Source organism: Strix aluco, chromosome 30, assembly GCF_031877795.1.
Source record: "Strix aluco isolate bStrAlu1 chromosome 30, bStrAlu1.hap1, whole genome shotgun sequence".
Lineage (NCBI taxonomy): Eukaryota > Metazoa > Chordata > Aves > Strigiformes > Strigidae > Strix > Strix aluco.
Genome location: NC_133960.1, coordinates 1,229,001 through 1,244,295, shown reverse-complemented (window position 1 = coordinate 1,244,295; position 15,295 = coordinate 1,229,001). Strand labels below are relative to the sequence as shown.

The following is a 15,295-nucleotide window of genomic DNA, read 5'->3' as shown; positions in this document are numbered from 1 at the left end:
GAGCGCTGGAAGCAGCTCAGTGAATGAATCCGGGAAGCTCCTCTTATTTAAACCCCCCTGCATCTTGCGAGCGGTTGATCACGAGCCCCGCACCGCTCCCTCGGAAGAAAACATTGGCAGAAAAGCCACTTTCAAGAGCATCTTAAGTTTAATTAACTCCGCCGAGTAGATATTTCTGCTCTCCCCCTCCCAGAAACGTTGGAAAGGAGGCAGCGATCCCCTCCGCGCCGCGCCGGAGCGGTCGGGAGCGCAGCAGGGGCAGGGATGCTGCGAGCGGAGCCGGGTGCCGCGGGAGCCCGTTGGCCGTCGGAAGAGGAAGCCAGGCCGCTCTCGGCACGGGCAAACCGCAGCGCTGCAAAGATGGATGCTCCCTGTCAGCTGCACGTCACATTCGGTTTCACGCAGCCTCGTGATCAGGAAAAGCGCCAAAGCGAAGGTTGCACCTCGCGCTGAAGATCTTAACGGCTCGGAAATCAGGTCGGCGGCCCCGATATGGGTCTTTTTTTTTTTTTTTTTTTTTTTGGTTTTTTGGCTGTTTCCCACCGCCGGGCGCTCAGCAGCTCCGATGCACCCAAGGAAAACCAGGAATGCCATAAATTCCAGGCCCGCTGCTACATCGCGGCGAGGCAGGGGGGATCCCTACAGACGTGCGCCCCCCGAGACGCGGAAGGCGGCGTTTCACCCCCGAGGGCGCCGGGCCCCAGCGGCACCCCGGCTGCACCGAGCACCCACGTGAGCTGAAATCGCGGGTGACAGCAGCATCACGGGCCATTTCGAACCCAGTGATGTACCAGAGCGGATCCCCGGCATTTCGAGGGGTTGGGGGGGGGGGGGGGCTCTCCCCACACACCTAGACAGCTCAAGCACGGCCGGCCCTCGGCTCGCCGGTGAGAAGGCACGCGATCCTCCGCCGGTAGCCAACCACGCACGATCCTTAAAAACCACCGTCCTCTTGAACCGCTTGTTGTTGCAATCCTTCCCCAACCCCCACCGCAGAACACCGAGAAATAAGAGTCAAAACCTCCCACACCTTCTTCCAGAAGGACGCTGTTCCCCACAGGCTCGTACCCCCCCCCCCCTTCCTCCTCCAGCCTGTCAGCAACCGAGGCAGGCTCAAAAAAAAAAAAAAAATAAAAATAATTTAAAAAATCCCTTTTCGGGGGGTGATTTCAGCAAACAGAAGGCGAGGAAGGCAAAGCAGCTAAAGCGAATCGATACGATCGCATCCATATGCTGTCGCTCTTCCTCCCTGCTTTCAGCTACCCTCCGCGTGCCCAAACCACCTCCTCCTCCTCTCTTCCTGGCAAAGCACCCCCCCGCCATCAAAGGGACCCTTCTTTCCAGGCGCAGAGGGGAAGGGAGAGCGTTTCCAAACACCTCAAACGCTCTTATTTTGGGAAATCGAGCAAAGGGGAGAGGAACCGTGCTGCCCAGCTTCCCAAACGCCGAGTGAGCAAGGGCCTGCGTCTCCCCAGAAGCGGTTTTTTCGGCCCCAATCCCCACAGCAAAAGGGGAAGGGGTGCGGGCAGGGCTGCCTGCGCTGCCCACATGGGAGGAGGAGGCAGGCGCTGGACTCTCCTGCTCCACGTTAAAGCAGAGATGTTAAAGTTTTCCTGGCTGCCCCCCCCCCCATCCTGGTTTTGAGGTGGGGAAGCAGCATCGAGGGAGGGGGGAAGCGAAGAAAAGAGGCAGAATCCTGCGGGGCAGAAAACCTGGTTCCCCAGCCGGTGGCAGAGGGAGGCAGGGACAGTCAATCACCCGTTCCCATCGCCTCCCTAACAGGGAGCAGGGAAACGCCGCGATGGCAACGCACAAGGAAACGGGAATCGCTCCCAAAACCCGGCAGAAGAGAAGGAAACAAAGGGGGTGTCCCCTGCGCTTGACGGGGGGGGGGGGGGGGGGGAGCAGCCAGCCCCGAGCCCACCCCCCCATCGTGGAGGGCCGCTCCACCGCAGCATCGCTCGCCAGCGCTCCCCAAGAAGCGGCAGCACCCAGCCCCAACCCCGAGGATGGGGGGGGACGGGGGACACACACGGACACCCCCGCTCCCCCCAAACCCTCCAGGTGCGCGGGGAGGCGGCTGCTCCCGCCCCGCTGTCGCCTCTGGTTCGAGGGTGGCGGCCGCCCCCTCCCCGCTCTCCCTTGCCCCGGGGACCCCCCACGCACACCAGGCCCGGAGCCAGGCAGCGCCCGCACTCCGCTTCCCCACCGCCCCCGGCCCAGACAGCCCCGCCCCGGCCCAGACGGTCCCCAGCCGCCCCCCCCCCCCCCTCCCCAGTCCTGGAGGAAGAGCCAACACCCCGTTTTACCACGGGGTATCCCCGCCCCCAGCCCTCCTCGCCCATTCCCGAGGGCTGGGCCAGCCCCTGCCACCCCCCCAAAACCCCCCTGGGCTCTGCGCCCCCCCCAGACCCCGCGCTCTGTATCCCCCCGGGCCCGCGGTCCCTGAACCCCCCCTGAGCTCTGCACCGCGCTAACACCAGCCCCAGAACCGGGGGCTCTGCCCCCCCACCCCCCCCACCCCTCTCCTGTGTCCCCCCAAAACCCCTCAGCTCTGCCCCTCCCCCAATCTCCGAGCTCTGCCCCCACAAAGGCACAACCCCACCCCCTGCCCTCCCAAATCCCCCCGCTCTGCCCCCCGCAACCCCCCCGGGCTCTGCCTCCCGCCAGCAGAACCCCCCCAAACCCCGCAGGTGCTGCCTCCCCCCCCCCCCATACCAACACCCCCCCCCCAGCCTCTGGGCTCGGCCCCCCCCACCCCTCAACAGCCAGGCCCAGCCCCCCACCCCCGCCAGGCCCGGCCTGGCCCCCCCCGCCCCGCCCCCGCAGCCCTCACCTGGCTCGGGGGGCGCCGCCCTGGGGGCCGGGGGCGCCGGTGGGTGCCCTGGGGCCGAGCCGGGGCCGGGCCGGGCCGGGCGGGCGGAGCAGACGCGGCGCCGCAGCCACCAGCCGCCGCGGAGCGCAGCCGGCACCACCACAAACAATGCCGCTGATTGGGCAGCGGCCCCGCCGCTCTCGCCCCGCCTCCCGACCCCAGGCGCGACGCCCATTGGCGCGGCGCGACGACGGACGCGCCCTCCCGACAATCGAATCCATCGGCCTCTTCGCCGGCCCCGCCTCCCGTTTCTGTTTGGCGGGCGGGCGCGAAGATTGGCGAGCGGCTCCACCAATGGGAAACCGCCGAGCTTCCCCGCGGGGCGCCTTTAATGGGTCCCCGAGCCTGGACATCCGGGTACCGCCGGCCGCGCGCGGTGTCGGCGGGCAAAAAAAAAAAAAAAAAAAAGCGCCCCCCCCCCCCCCGCCCTCCACACCCCACACCCCCCCCCCGCCCCGCGCCTCTCGCGGGGGAATTTAGGCCCAAAGCGGCCGCCGTAGCCACCCCGCGCCCGGCCCACGTGGCGACCGGGATGGGGGTGCACGTGGCCCGGCGCGACGCCGCGGGGGGGGCGCGGGCGCCGGTACCGGACAAGGCCGTGTGTTCCCTCCCCCCCCTCCCTCCACTCCCCGCCCCGGGGTCGCCAGCAGCGGGCAGGGCCCCCCCACCGAGGAGGCCTCGCGCCAGCCCCGAGGCCTCTGCCAGGCCCCAAGATGGCTGCCGCGGCGCTCTGGCACCTCAGTGCCCCCCTCTCTATGGTGCCACAGACACCCCCTGGAGGGAGGTGGGGGGGGGGTGACCCCGGGAGCGGGGTGTCCCCGGGAAGGGGGTCCCGCTCCCCCTCGATGCCCCCAAGAAGGTGCCCGGGGAGGCAGCAGGGAAAATACCGCAGCGGCTTTTATTTACAGACCCCCAGGGTGGGGGGCTCCTATTGCACAGTGCGAGGCGGGGGGGGAGTGGCCCCCAAACCCCCACCTGCCCCCCGATAACCCCCCCAAACCCCCCTGGGCACGGGCAGGTGAGGATGGGGGACTGGGGACACGGGGTGGGGGGGATGCACAGAGCCCGTCCTGGTGCCCACCCAGCACAAGCGAGGGGTGGGGGGTGCTGGGGGGGGGGGGGGGGGGAATAAATAAATAAAAATATATTAACACTGACATATAAAACCCTTTGTGAGGAGCTGTGGCAGGGGCTTCCCCCCCCGCCCTTAGGGCTGGGGAGCGGAAGGGATTTGGCCTGGGACACCCCCCCCCTACTCCTAACTCTGTCCCCAGGGGGGGGCCACCTCTAGCACTCGAGGGTGGCCCCGAAGCTCTTGCGGCAGTCGATGGCTTTGGAGCTGGGGGGCTGCGCCCGCCGCCGCCGCAGCTCCTCCTTGCCCAGGCTCCCCGCCAGCTTGTTGTAAGCCGACTTGTACTTCTTGTCGAAGGCGGCTGCAAGGCGAGGGGGGGGGACACAAACACACAGCGGCCATCAGTGTCACTTGGGGGGGGGGCCCCCAGTTCCCCCCCGAGCCACTCCCCGAGCCCCCCGTACCGATGTCCATGTGGTCCCTGCCCAGCGCCGCCAGCGTGAGGAAGAGGATTTCCCGGTAGATGCTCCTGGGGAGGAAGAATGGTGAAAAACGGAGGAAGGAGGGGGGACACACCGGGTCGGTGCTGAGGGGTGGGGGTGTGGGGGGGCGCTAGCGGTACCTCTGGAGGTGTCGGGGTCCCCCCGGGGCCGTCTCGAGGAAGAGGGCGATGGCTTTGTGCACCTCGCTCAGCCCCACGTGGCTCAGCACGGCCTCCAGGAAGGCCAGCGAGAAGGGGTGGCCGTGGGGCCGCCAGGAGCGCAGCCGGGTGGGGACGTTACCTGAGGGGGGGGGGACACACACACAAACACACACACACACAGAGGAGCGGAAAGCGGGGGGTCAGCGCCGCCCCCCCGCCGCCGTTCCCCCCTCCCCACCGCCCCCCCCGACTCACTGTGAAGCCGCCAGAGGACGTAAAGCGGGGGGCAGCTGTCGGGTTCGGGGGTCAGGACGTCCCAGAGCAGCCGCACGCGCACGCAGGGGGAGTCGGGGGGCTGCGTCTGCGCGACAGGCAGGTGGGCACTGGGCTGGTGGCCCCCCCCCCTTCCTCAAAACCCCACGCTAAACCCCCCCAAGCCTCACCTGCGGGGTCGGGGTGACGTGCTGGGAGCCGAGGAGCAGGCGGGGGAGGTTGCTGGGCAGCCCCAGGCGCTGGAAATACCAGACGAGGTTCCAGTAGATGATGGGGTGACTGTCCACCAGCTCCGGCTGCGCCAGGAACTCGCCGCCTTCGTTCTCCACCAAACTTTCCAGCTCTTTCCGCAGCACCAACGGGCTCAGGTAGGCGAAAGCCACCCGCTCCGACCGCTGTGGGACCTGTGGGAGAAAAGGGGAGGTGGGGGGGGACAGAGCGCTGGGACACGCGGCCCCCCCGGGGATGGTTGTCACCCCTCGCCGTGCCCGGCACCGTACCGCCGCGTCCGGGCAGCCGTTGCAAAGCTCCGGCTCGGCCTCGTCCAGGGCCAGGCAGCGGCGGCGGTCGCTGAGCACCGGTCCCTGCGCGGTGGGAGGAGGGAGGGAGCCGTCCTCAGCAGCGCTGCGCGGCAAAAAGGGGGGGTTACGGAAACAGGGGGGCACTGGGACGTGCCCCGAGAATGGAAGGATGGAGGAAAATGGTGGATGGCAAAGAGGGGGTTTGGGGACACGGCAGGGCGGGGGGGATGTGGATGTTAGGGTTTCCCCCAAAAGGATGGGGGACACCGGCAGACAGCAAAGGGAGGGGTTGGGGACACTGGGGACACCTGGGTGGATGCGGGACACTGGGGTTTCCCCCAGAGGGTGGAAATTTGGGGAATAGCGGTGGGCAGCAAAGAGGGACATTGGGGACACCGGGGATGCCGGGGCGGACGAGGGACATTGGGGTTTTCCTCGAGAGGACAGAGGGATGGGGGACACTGGTGGGTGGCAAAGTGGGGTGCTGGGGACACCAGGATGAGGGGACACTGGTAGGCAGCAAAGAGGGGGGCTGGGGACACCAGGATGAGGGGACACTGGTAGGCAACAAAGAGGGGGGCTGGGGACACCAGGGAGGATGTGGCGACACTGGTGGGCAGCAAAGAGGGAGGCTGGGGACACCAGGGAGGACGAGGGGACACTGGTGGGTGGCAAAGTGGGGTGCTGGGGACACCAGGGAGGATGAGGGACCTTGGGGTCTTCCCCCTGAGGAGGAGAGGACGGGGGGACACGGGTGGGCAGCAAAGAGGGGGGCACCAAGGAGGATGGGGGACATGAGGGTGTCTCCCAAAGGACAGGGGACACGGGGACATGCGAGGTTTCGCCAAGCCCGGGGCAGGGGGGGGGATCCCACCTGGGGGGCAGCTGGAAGTCCTGGATCTCGATGCTGAGGAAGGGGACGAAGGAGCGGGCGCAGAAGGGGCAGGTGGTGTTGAGGTTGGAGTCGTCGGAGGTCCAGCCGGCCATCACCTCCTCGTCGTACACCAGCGCGCCGCAGCCCTGGCACCGCGAGCAGCTGGACAGCAGGACCTGGCGGCAGCACCCTCAGCCCCCGCGGCGGAGACACAGTAGGACGGGACCCCCCCCAAACACACAAACACCCCCCCCCGCCCCGACTCACCTCCACGGCGGGCGGCTCCTGCCCGGTGGCCCCGTCAGCTGCCGGCTCGGTGGCTTTGGGAACGCCGGCGCTGCCCACCGACGTGTCCGACAGGTCCAACTCGCTGCCCAGCGAGACGGAGCTCTGGGGTGGGGGGACACACACACACCACACACAGTCAGCGAGGACGGACAGACAGACAGACACAGCCCCCCCCCGGGGAGAAGCCGGCTACCTCAGAAGCAGTGGATTCGGGGCGCTCCCGTGGGCGCAGCAGGGTCTCGACGGGGCTGCGGCGCGGCGGGGGGTCCCCGTCCCGCTGCTCGGAGCCCCGGCGCGGGCAGGCGGCGGCATCGCGGGGGCCGACGGGGAGCTCGGTGCTGGCGGCCGGCCGGAGCGGGGGCCGTTTGCCGGGGGACAGCAGCTGCTGTAGCTTGGCGGCCAGCCCCCGCCGCGGCGTGCCCCCCGCTAGCCCCCCGGCAGCCGTTGCCGGCCCCTCGTCCGCCCGGTCGCTCTCGTCCGTGGCAAAGCTGACGTCCGACAGGCTCCCGTCGGCGGAGCCGGGGGGACCCCGCAGCCGGGGGGGCAGAGGGTCCAGGGCTGCGGGAAGAAGGGGGGGCCGGGGAGTCAGGGGCTCCCCCGGTCCCCCCCGGTCCCCCTCACCGTGGGTGCTGCCGGGGAAGCTGAGGCTGCCGCTCTTCACCAGCCGGGGGGCTGGGGGGGGGTCCCGCAGGCTGCGCCCGGCCCAGGTGGTCTGACGCTGCAGGCTGGGACGGGGCGCCGGGGGGGCTCGGCCGCCTGCGGGGCAGGACGAGGGGGTTGTCAGCGGGGTGACAACGGCCCCCTCCACCCCCCAGCCCCCCCTTTTCTTCCATCCCCAACTACCTGGGGGGGCGGCGGCGGCGGCCCGGCGTTCCCGCTGCCGCAGGGGCTGCCGGAACTGGGCGGCCCCCAGCACCACGTTGCGGAGCTTGGCCCAGCGCAGGCGCCCGCCCTGGGTGCCCGCCGGCCATTTGCTCTCCAGCACCGCCTGCGAGGAGAAAAAAGTGGGGGGAATGACACAGGCGCCAGCGGGGACCCCCCTGACCCCCCCCACCACACGTGTCCCCCCCTCACCTTGTTGTAGTAGCCGTAGGTGATGGTGTTGGGCACGATGCCGGCGCGTTTCATCTCCAGCAGCACCCGCACCGACAGCACCGGCTCCCCGTACTGCCCGCAGAGCTGCATCAGGATGCGGTAGCAGACCTGGTGGGGGGCAACCGTGGGCGATTGGGGGTGGCCGGGGTGTCCCCCCCACCCCAGGGCGAGCCCCCCTGTCCTAAATGCCGCCTACCTCGTCCGGCAGCACCACTTTGTGAGCCTCCATCTTGCGCAGGACCTCGTAGGCCAGCTGGAGCGCCCGCAGCTTGGCGGGGGCGGCGCGGACGTGGGTGGGCAAGTAGAGGAACCAGAGCCCGTAGCAGTGTCCCAGCAAGCACTTGGCCCACATGTCGGGCACCGAGGAGTACTTCTGGGCCACGCGCTGGGCCACCTTCATCTCCTGGGGACGAGGGGAGGAAGAGGAGGGAGCTGGGGAGCAGCCGGCGTCCTGCACCCCTCGCCGTCCCCGCTGAGGCCTGGCCAACTCGTCACACCGCTGGCCCCGCTCACCTGCTTGGTCCTGCGCGGGGCCGGGCTGCTCGGGGCGCTGCTCCTGGCCTGGCACAGCTGGGCCACCAGCGGGTCCCGGGGGGGCTCCAGGAGTTCGGGGCGCAGGGTGGGGAACCTGTCGTAGCTGGGGGGTGGGGAGAAGAGGCTGAGTTGGGGGGAGCCGGGAGGGTAACGGGGCTGGGGTGGGGGGGGGGGGGGCTCGGGGGGGGGCTCACCGGTACCGCGCAGGCAGCTCGGCGCCGTCGGGACCCGCCGGTTGCTCAGGGGGGGTGATAAAGACGGTGTGTTCACCCCCCCGCGGGTCATCCAGCTCCATTAAGGGGGTGTCCTCCGGCTTCTCCAGCTCCGCCTGCACCTGCGGAGGGACTCGGGGTGTCGCCGGAGACGGGGTGTGTTGGGGGGGGGGACACAGGGCTGCAGCGCGGAGCTGGCGGGACCCACCTTATCCACGCAGGTGTCGAAAAACTCGAGGCAGGGGTCTCGGTCGCTGGCGAAGGAACAGTCCTCGATGAACTGGGTGAAGAGCTGCGTGCGCAGCAGCTGCCCGTAGAAGCGGTGGTACGCCCGCTCCCGGGACTTGAGGAACCCTGAGGGAACCGGACAGGCCGCGGAGAGGAAGCGGGGAGGGGGTGTGTGTGTTAAATCCAGCTGATCCCCCCCGCCCCGAGCACCCTTTTCCCCGTTGCTCACCCTGCAGAGCGAAGAGGCTGCCGGCGTCGCGGCCGGCCGGGGCGGGCGCGGGGGCGATGGGGCGCAGGAAGGAGCGGTACCCCCGCAGGGCGCAGGCCATGAAGCGCAGGAAAGCCGCCCGCGCCTCCAGCTCCAGCTGCGCCCGCCGGCCCCGCGCCGCCTCCGCGTCGCTCAGCAGCAGCTCCAGAGACGCCTCCTCGCCCGGCCCGCTGTACACTGCCAAAAACATTCAAATATTACAAAAAAAAAGAAAAGGGGAGGGGGGTGCGTGGCGCAGACGGCTGCGGGGGTCCCCCCTGAACCCGCACTCACTCTCATCCAGCTGCTGGGACAGGCTGTGCAGCGAGGCCAGCAGCACCTTGCAGGGCCGGCGCGGCAGCGAGCGGGGGGACAGCAGTTTGCGTTCCTCGCTCCTGGGGGGGACACACAGAGGGACGAGCAGCTGGTGGACCCCCCCCGGAATCCCTCCAGGCAGCACCACGCACCCCCCACCGCCCCCCACCCTCCACCACCACGGCCAAGAATCAAGGGCCACTCACTGGAAGATGGTGTTGGTGTCCAGATCGACGAAGATGACGTCCCGGGGGGGCTCGTAGAGGTCGAAGTAGCTGGAGTGGATGCCTACAATGAAGGGCACGGGGGCACACAGCACGTCAGCCAGCGCCAGCGGGCACAGCGGGATGTAGGGGCACTGCCAGCGCAGGGGGAAGATCATCTGGGGACAGGACAAGGGCGGTCAGCGCCGCGGGCCGGGGGTCTGCGGCGTCACAGAAAGAATCACAGAATCATCTGGGTTGGGAAAGACCTTGAAGATCATCCAGTCCAACCATTCACCTCCCACCGACCGTTCTCAACTCCACCAGATCCCTCAGCGCTACGTCAACGCGGTGTCCCCCCCGCCCCCCCGCCGCGTCCCCTCGCCGGCACTCACCGCCACCAAAGCTTCGCCCACGCTGGTCAGGACGTCGGGGCGCAGGGAGTGGATGAGCAGCTTCTGCTCGGTCAGCACGGCCACCAGCAGTGCCACCGCGTTGTCAGGGCCCAGGTTCTGCAGCAGCGTCAGGAAGCTGGCGCCGCTGCGGGGGGGGCGGGGGGGGGTCGAGGGGGACGTCACTCGACCGCCCCGCGTCCCCTTCCTGTGTCCCCACTGTCTCCCAGCGCCCCCGCGGCCTGTCCCTACCTGAGCGGCAGCGGGGAGGACACGGGCCGGCACAGCAGCAGGTTGTCGTACGGGGACATCTGAGGGGACACGGGGACACGGTGGGCTCGGGGGGGGGCAGAGCCAGCAGGGGGACAACGGAGAAGGGGGGGGACACACACACAGGGTGACTCACCTGGACCAGGATGCGCGGCCGCTGCGGGGACGGGAAGGGGACGTTGTGCATGAAGTGCGAGATGTGCCTGCGGGCAGAGGGGCCCGTCGGCGGCGGGGACGTGGCGGGGGCCACCCCCCTCTTTGCGACCCCCTCCCCCACGCCCCCAAAACCTCCCCTCGCCCGGCGCTCACGTCTCGAGGGGCAGCACGTGGGGCCCCGAGATGGAGTAGCGGTAGATAAACATGAGGAACTTGCGGAAGACGTCGAAGAAAGGCCAGTGGGAGAGGACGCAGATGCTCTTGCGGGTCTGCAGCGAGCGGCCGGCCACGGGCCGCCGATCCACCACGCTCAGCAGCCCCAGGCGCAGGCTCTGCTTCTCCGACAGCCGCTCCCGCGGAAACGCCTCGTGGAACTGGATGGCCGCCCCGTACACCTGCGTGGGGCGGGGGCTCAAGGTGGGATCCCCCCTCCTCTCTCCACGTCACTTCTCCACCCTCCCCACCTCTAAAAAAACCCGAGCTCCCCCCCCCGCCCCGCGCCATCCTGCCTTGTCGCCCGAGGCGCCGGTCAGCACGAAGGTGGAGAAGACGGGCAGCGGGTATTTGGTGTCGGCCGGCCAGCTCTCGATGGTGGCCCCCATGGGCAGGCAGAAAACGGGCACCGACTCGGGCAGGGGGAAGGACTCGCTGTCCTGCTCGGGGTAACGCCCCAGCAGCCCTGGATGGACAGACAGACAAGCGTCACCTTCTCAGTTTTTATCAAATTGTGTCCAGTTTTGGGCACCTCAATCCGAGAGAGATCTCGAGGGGCTGGAGCGAGGGCAGAGGAGGGCAACGAGGTGGGGAAGGGCCTGGAGAATAAATCCTGTGAGGAGCGATGGAAGGAGCTGGGGCTGTTCAGTGTGAGGAGGAGAAGGGGAGGGGAGACCTCATCACTCTCTGCAGCTCCCTGAAAGGACGTTGTGGAGAGGTTGGTGCTGGTCTCTGCTCCCAGGGAATTAGTGACAGAACGAGAGGGAACGGCTTGAAACTGCAACAGGGGAGGGTCAGGCTGGACAGGAGGGAAAAATGTTTCCCAGCAAGAGTGGTCAGAGAGTGGAATAGGCTGCCCAGGGAGGGGGTGGAGTCCCCACCCCTGGGTGTGTTTAAGGGCCGTTTGGATGAGCTGTGGGGGGATGTGGGGTAGGGGAGAGCTTTGTAGAGTCGGGCTGAGGGTTGGACTCGCTGATCCCGAGGGGCTTCTCCAACATGAGCGATTCTGTGATTCTATTTCCACCATCCAGCTGAGGAGGGGGAAGGTGGGCACCCAGCGGCCTGCCAAGGCAACCCCGCAGCGGGTTGACCCCCCCCCCCCCCCCCAAAATGGCCACGATAGACCCCACCTGCTTCGTAGACCAGCGTGTTGGCCTTGGCCATGGCGATCTTGTAGCAGAGGAACAGCGCAGGGCCCCACTGCAAGGAGAGAGCGGGGAGGGGGGGGGTCAGCACAGGCCTCACGGCAGCGGCGGGAAGCAGAGGGGGGCACCCCGGCACCCACCATGCTGGTGTTGAGGTTCTTGTCCACCCGGCAGAAGGTGTGGGGGGTGCTCTCGCCCTTGCTGGGGATGACGAGGCAGATGTCAGTGACCCCCAAAGTGTTGTGGCCGTGGGGCTCGGCCGCCCGCCGGTACGTCAGGAAGGTGCGTTGATGTCCCGGCCCCCCCGAATTCAGATTGGCCGAGCGGCTGTAGGGAGTCGTGTCCAGGATCTTATAGCCCGGCTTCGGGCGGTCTTTGCCCTCGTAGTGCACCCTGGGGGGAGAGGAGGGGTGAGGGGCACCCCCGAGGAGCTCGTCACCCCGCCGCCACATCCCTGCTCCCCACCACTCACCCCAGTTCGATGAGGGGGGGCTTGTCGCGGCCCCGCTTGTAGCATATAAACATCTGGGGGTTGTTGAGCAGCCCGGCGTTGAGGTCGACGGGGTGGCCCGAGGTGGTGGTCTCGATGCAGGTGAAGCCGTGGGGCACCTCCTCGCCCTGCGAGCGGATGATGACGGCCACGTCGGTGATGGGCTCGCTGGGGCGAGCCGGGCGGTGCTGCTGGGTCTCCTCCTCCAGCGGCCGCGAGCTCTCCGTCAGCCCGGCCACCACGAAGTAATCCACCAGCTGCGGGGGCTTCTCGTCCGACATGGCTCACGGCATCTGGAGAGGGGTGGGGGGGACAGCGGGATGGGTGACCCCCCCCCCCCCCCAACCCTGCTCTGTGAGCCCACCCGTCCCCGGGAACAGGGAAAGCTCCTTCGCCCCGGCGGGCCGGCACCGTGGGGTGCCCCACGGCCGAGCTGACGGGGCGAAAGCGCCGGGGACGGGAAGGGAGGAGGCTTCCGGTCACGCCACGAAGCGCAGGGCGATGTGATGGGGACCCCCACGGCGTGTGACGGGGCGGGGGGGCAGGAAACAGCACCCCCGAGCACAGCGGCTGCAGGGGGACACCCCCGTGGGCAGCGCCTCTGAGACGGGACCCCCCACCCTGCAGCGTGGCCGCTCCCCCCCCCCGGCTTGGTGGCTGCACCCCTGGCCCGCAGCCGGCCCCTCTCCGCCCCCCTCGTGTGCCCCCCCCCGTCCCCAGCACCCCCAGCTTGCCCGGGCGCCGCAGGAGGGGTCCGCGGGGGCCGCCGAGAGCTGCGCGAGGCAGAAAGGGGAAGGAAGCGGGTGACGAGGCCGCGAACACCCACGTCACACCCCCACGGCCGTCACCCCGTTCCGTGGGGTATCGGGGTGCCACGGCCGGCTCTGCCCCAGCCGCACCCGGGGGGGGGGCAAAACGGTCCCAACCCCCAACACGGAGACCCCAAGCGGGGACACCGCGGTGGCTCCATGTCCCCAGGAGGAGACCCCCTGAGCTGGGGGGGGGGGGTTACACCCCACTGGGCCCGTGCCAGCAGAGGCTGGAGCTTGTCCCCATCCCCCAGCCGGGGACCCCAGGACCCCCCCCAGCCCCACGAGTGGCCACCCGGGGTATTTTTAGCCCAGCACCACGTGACAACAGCCAAGACGCAGCCCCGGCTCCTGATGTAGCTTCCTGCCCCCCATCTCGGGTGGGGAGAAACCAGCGAGGGGGGGTCCCCACAGCCCGCCTGTGCTCCCCCACACCCCCCCATGAGTCCTCCCAGCCGGGTCCCCGCACTGAGAGCCAGCAGGGTCCCAGATGACAGGTCCCCTGACCCGCCCTCGTGTCCCCACGCGCCCCCCCAGCGACCCCCAGCGTGGGCAGCCCCACGGAGGCCTCCCGTGGGAGAGGCAGGGCTTTGCCCTGGGCTGCAGCGGGGGGAGCAGGAACCGGCCCCATTGTGGAGCTGCCAAAGGGGAAGCGGTGACTGTGGGGGGACACACACACACCCCCCACTCCGTGCCCTGGCCCCATCCCTAGGGCAGGATCCAGCCGCTGGCTATGGGGCAGCCCTGCCCCATGGCACTGCCCCAAAGGCAGGGGAGCACCAGGGGGGTCCCAGGCAGCAGCCCCTGCCCCATGGTGCCCTCTGCCCCACGGCTCCCTGCACCCCACAGGCCCCCCACCTCGGGCTGGGAACACTGGGATGGAAATGGGGGTGTCAGCCTGGGCACAGGGCCCCCCCCCAGCTGGCCCGGTGCACCCTGGACATGCAGCTGCCCCCACAGGCCCTACAGCCGGCCCTAGAGACTGCACCGCCAGCCCTACACCCCCAGCCGGCCCTGTGCACCTCACAGCGGCCCTATACACCCTACACAGGCCCTATACACCCTACAGCCGGCTCTGTACACCCTACACTGGCCCTATACACCCTACACAGGCCCTACACACCCTACAGCTGGCCCTATACACCCTACACAGGCCCTATACACCCTACAGCCAGCTCTATACACCCTACACAGGCCCTACACACCCTACAGCCGGCCCTAGAGACTGCACCCCAGACCTACACCCCCAGCCAGCCCTGTGCACCTCACAGCGGCCCTATACACCCTACACAGGCCTACACACCCTACACAGGCCCTATACACCCTACACAGGCCCTATACACCCTACAGCCGGCTCTGTACACCCTACACTGGCCCTATACACCCTACACAGGCCCTACACAACCCTACAGCTGGCCCTATACACCCTACACAGGCCCTATACACCCTACATGGGCCCTATACACCCTACAGCCAGCTCTATACACCCTACACAGGCCCTACCACACCCTACAGCCGGCCCTAGAGACTGCACCACCAGACCTTACACCCCCAGCCAGCCCTGTGCACCTCACAGCGGCCTATACACCCTACACAGGCCCTACACACCCTACAGCTGGCCCTATACACTCTACACAGGCCCTATACACCCTACAGCCGGCTCTATACACCCTACATTGGCCCTATACACCTACACAGCCCCTACACGGGCCCTACACACCCTACACAGGCCCTATACACCCTACAGCCGCTCTGTCACCCTACATTGGCCCTATACACCCTACACAGCCCTACACACCCTACAGCTGGCCCTATACACTCTACACAGGCCCTATACACCCTACATGGCCCCTATACACCCTACACAGCCCCTACACACCCTACACGGCCCTATAACCCTACAGCAGGCTCTATACACCTACACAAGCCCTACACACCCCACAGCCGGCCCTATACCCCCCCGCCCACACGCGGCCCCACAGGCCCACACGCGGCCCCACAGGCCCTAGAGCCGGCCCAGGCCCTACCGCCCCCCCCCCAGGCCTAGAGCCGCCCCCACAGGCCCTACAACCACCCCCCCGCCACCCCCGGCCCCGAGCAGCCACCGGCCTCCACCCCCCCCACCCCGGCCGGTACCTGCGGGCCGGGCCGGGCCGCGCCGCTGGGCTCCACCGGGCCGCTACCGCGCGCCGCCCCTCCGGCCCCGCCGCCGCCGACAGCGCCCCCTGGCGCCGGGAGGACCTCTGCACCGCTGGGGGGGGGGGGGGCGGGTGTCCCCCCGCCCCCCAAGGATCCCCCCGGCGCCCCCAAACGCTGCCAGGACGCCGCGCCCCCCCCCCCCCCCCAACACCCTCAAGAACTTCAAGGATCCTCCCAAGCTCCCCCCGGCCCCCCCCAGCACCCCCTGTGGGGACCCCATTACCGCCCCCCCCCCCCCTAC

The 15,295-nt window shown here is 68.8% G+C and overlaps 2 protein-coding genes across 6 annotated transcripts in view; both read right to left on the bottom strand.

Moving 5' to 3' along the window:
• Positions 1 to 2,959, bottom strand: part of GATAD2B (GATA zinc finger domain containing 2B) — a 45,177-nt gene extending 42,218 nt beyond the window's left edge. Inside the window, exon 1 of the mRNA XM_074809165.1 lies at positions 2,837 to 2,959. The gene's annotated coding sequence lies outside the window, so the exon portion shown is untranslated. The remainder of the gene's footprint in view (positions 1 to 2,836) is intronic.
• Positions 2,960 to 3,754: 795 nt separating this feature from the next.
• On the bottom strand, positions 3,755 to 15,046 carry DENND4B (DENN domain containing 4B). 5 transcript variants are annotated; one of them, XM_074809215.1, is made up of 27 exons: positions 14,992 to 15,046; positions 12,029 to 12,339; positions 11,697 to 11,949; positions 11,542 to 11,611; positions 10,708 to 10,877; positions 10,352 to 10,593; positions 10,179 to 10,245; positions 10,025 to 10,083; positions 9,776 to 9,920; positions 9,384 to 9,559; positions 9,157 to 9,257; positions 8,845 to 9,060; positions 8,596 to 8,741; positions 8,370 to 8,509; positions 8,155 to 8,278; positions 7,838 to 8,044; positions 7,621 to 7,749; positions 7,390 to 7,534; positions 6,740 to 7,302; positions 6,526 to 6,648; positions 6,259 to 6,434; positions 5,364 to 5,487; positions 5,034 to 5,267; positions 4,846 to 4,951; positions 4,570 to 4,729; positions 4,412 to 4,476; positions 3,755 to 4,308 (listed from the first exon to the last, which is right to left on the bottom strand). In XM_074809215.1, the coding sequence occupies exons 2-27, from the start codon at positions 12,325 to 12,327 to the stop codon at positions 4,163 to 4,165; spliced, it is 4,386 nt and encodes a 1,461-aa protein (XP_074665316.1). In that variant the 5' UTR covers positions 12,328 to 12,339; positions 14,992 to 15,046; the 3' UTR covers positions 3,755 to 4,162. The 5 variants fall into 5 exon arrangements, 4 of the variants coding, with proteins under 4 accessions (XP_074665316.1, XP_074665317.1, XP_074665318.1 ...); XM_074809216.1 differs by lacking the exons at positions 9,157 to 9,257; positions 14,992 to 15,046 and having other exon boundaries at positions 9,384 to 9,465; positions 12,029 to 12,336; XM_074809217.1 differs by lacking the exons at positions 9,776 to 9,920; positions 14,992 to 15,046 and having other exon boundaries at positions 9,384 to 9,465; positions 10,179 to 10,199; positions 12,029 to 12,336.
• Between the last annotated feature and the right edge of the window lie 249 nt (positions 15,047 to 15,295).

Coding starts and splice junctions, on each gene's coding strand:
- DENND4B (XM_074809215.1), bottom strand. CDS start 12,327: ATGTCGGACGAGAAGCCCCCGCAGCTGGTGGATTACTTCGTGGTGGCC. Junction 6,649..6,739: donor CCGAATCCACTGCTTCTGAG/GTAGCCGGCTTC, acceptor CCCCCACCCCAG/AGCTCCGTCTCGCTGGGCAG. Junction 5,268..5,363: donor ACGGCTGCCCGGACGCGGCG/GTACGGTGCCGG, acceptor TTTCTCCCACAG/GTCCCACAGCGGTCGGAGCG.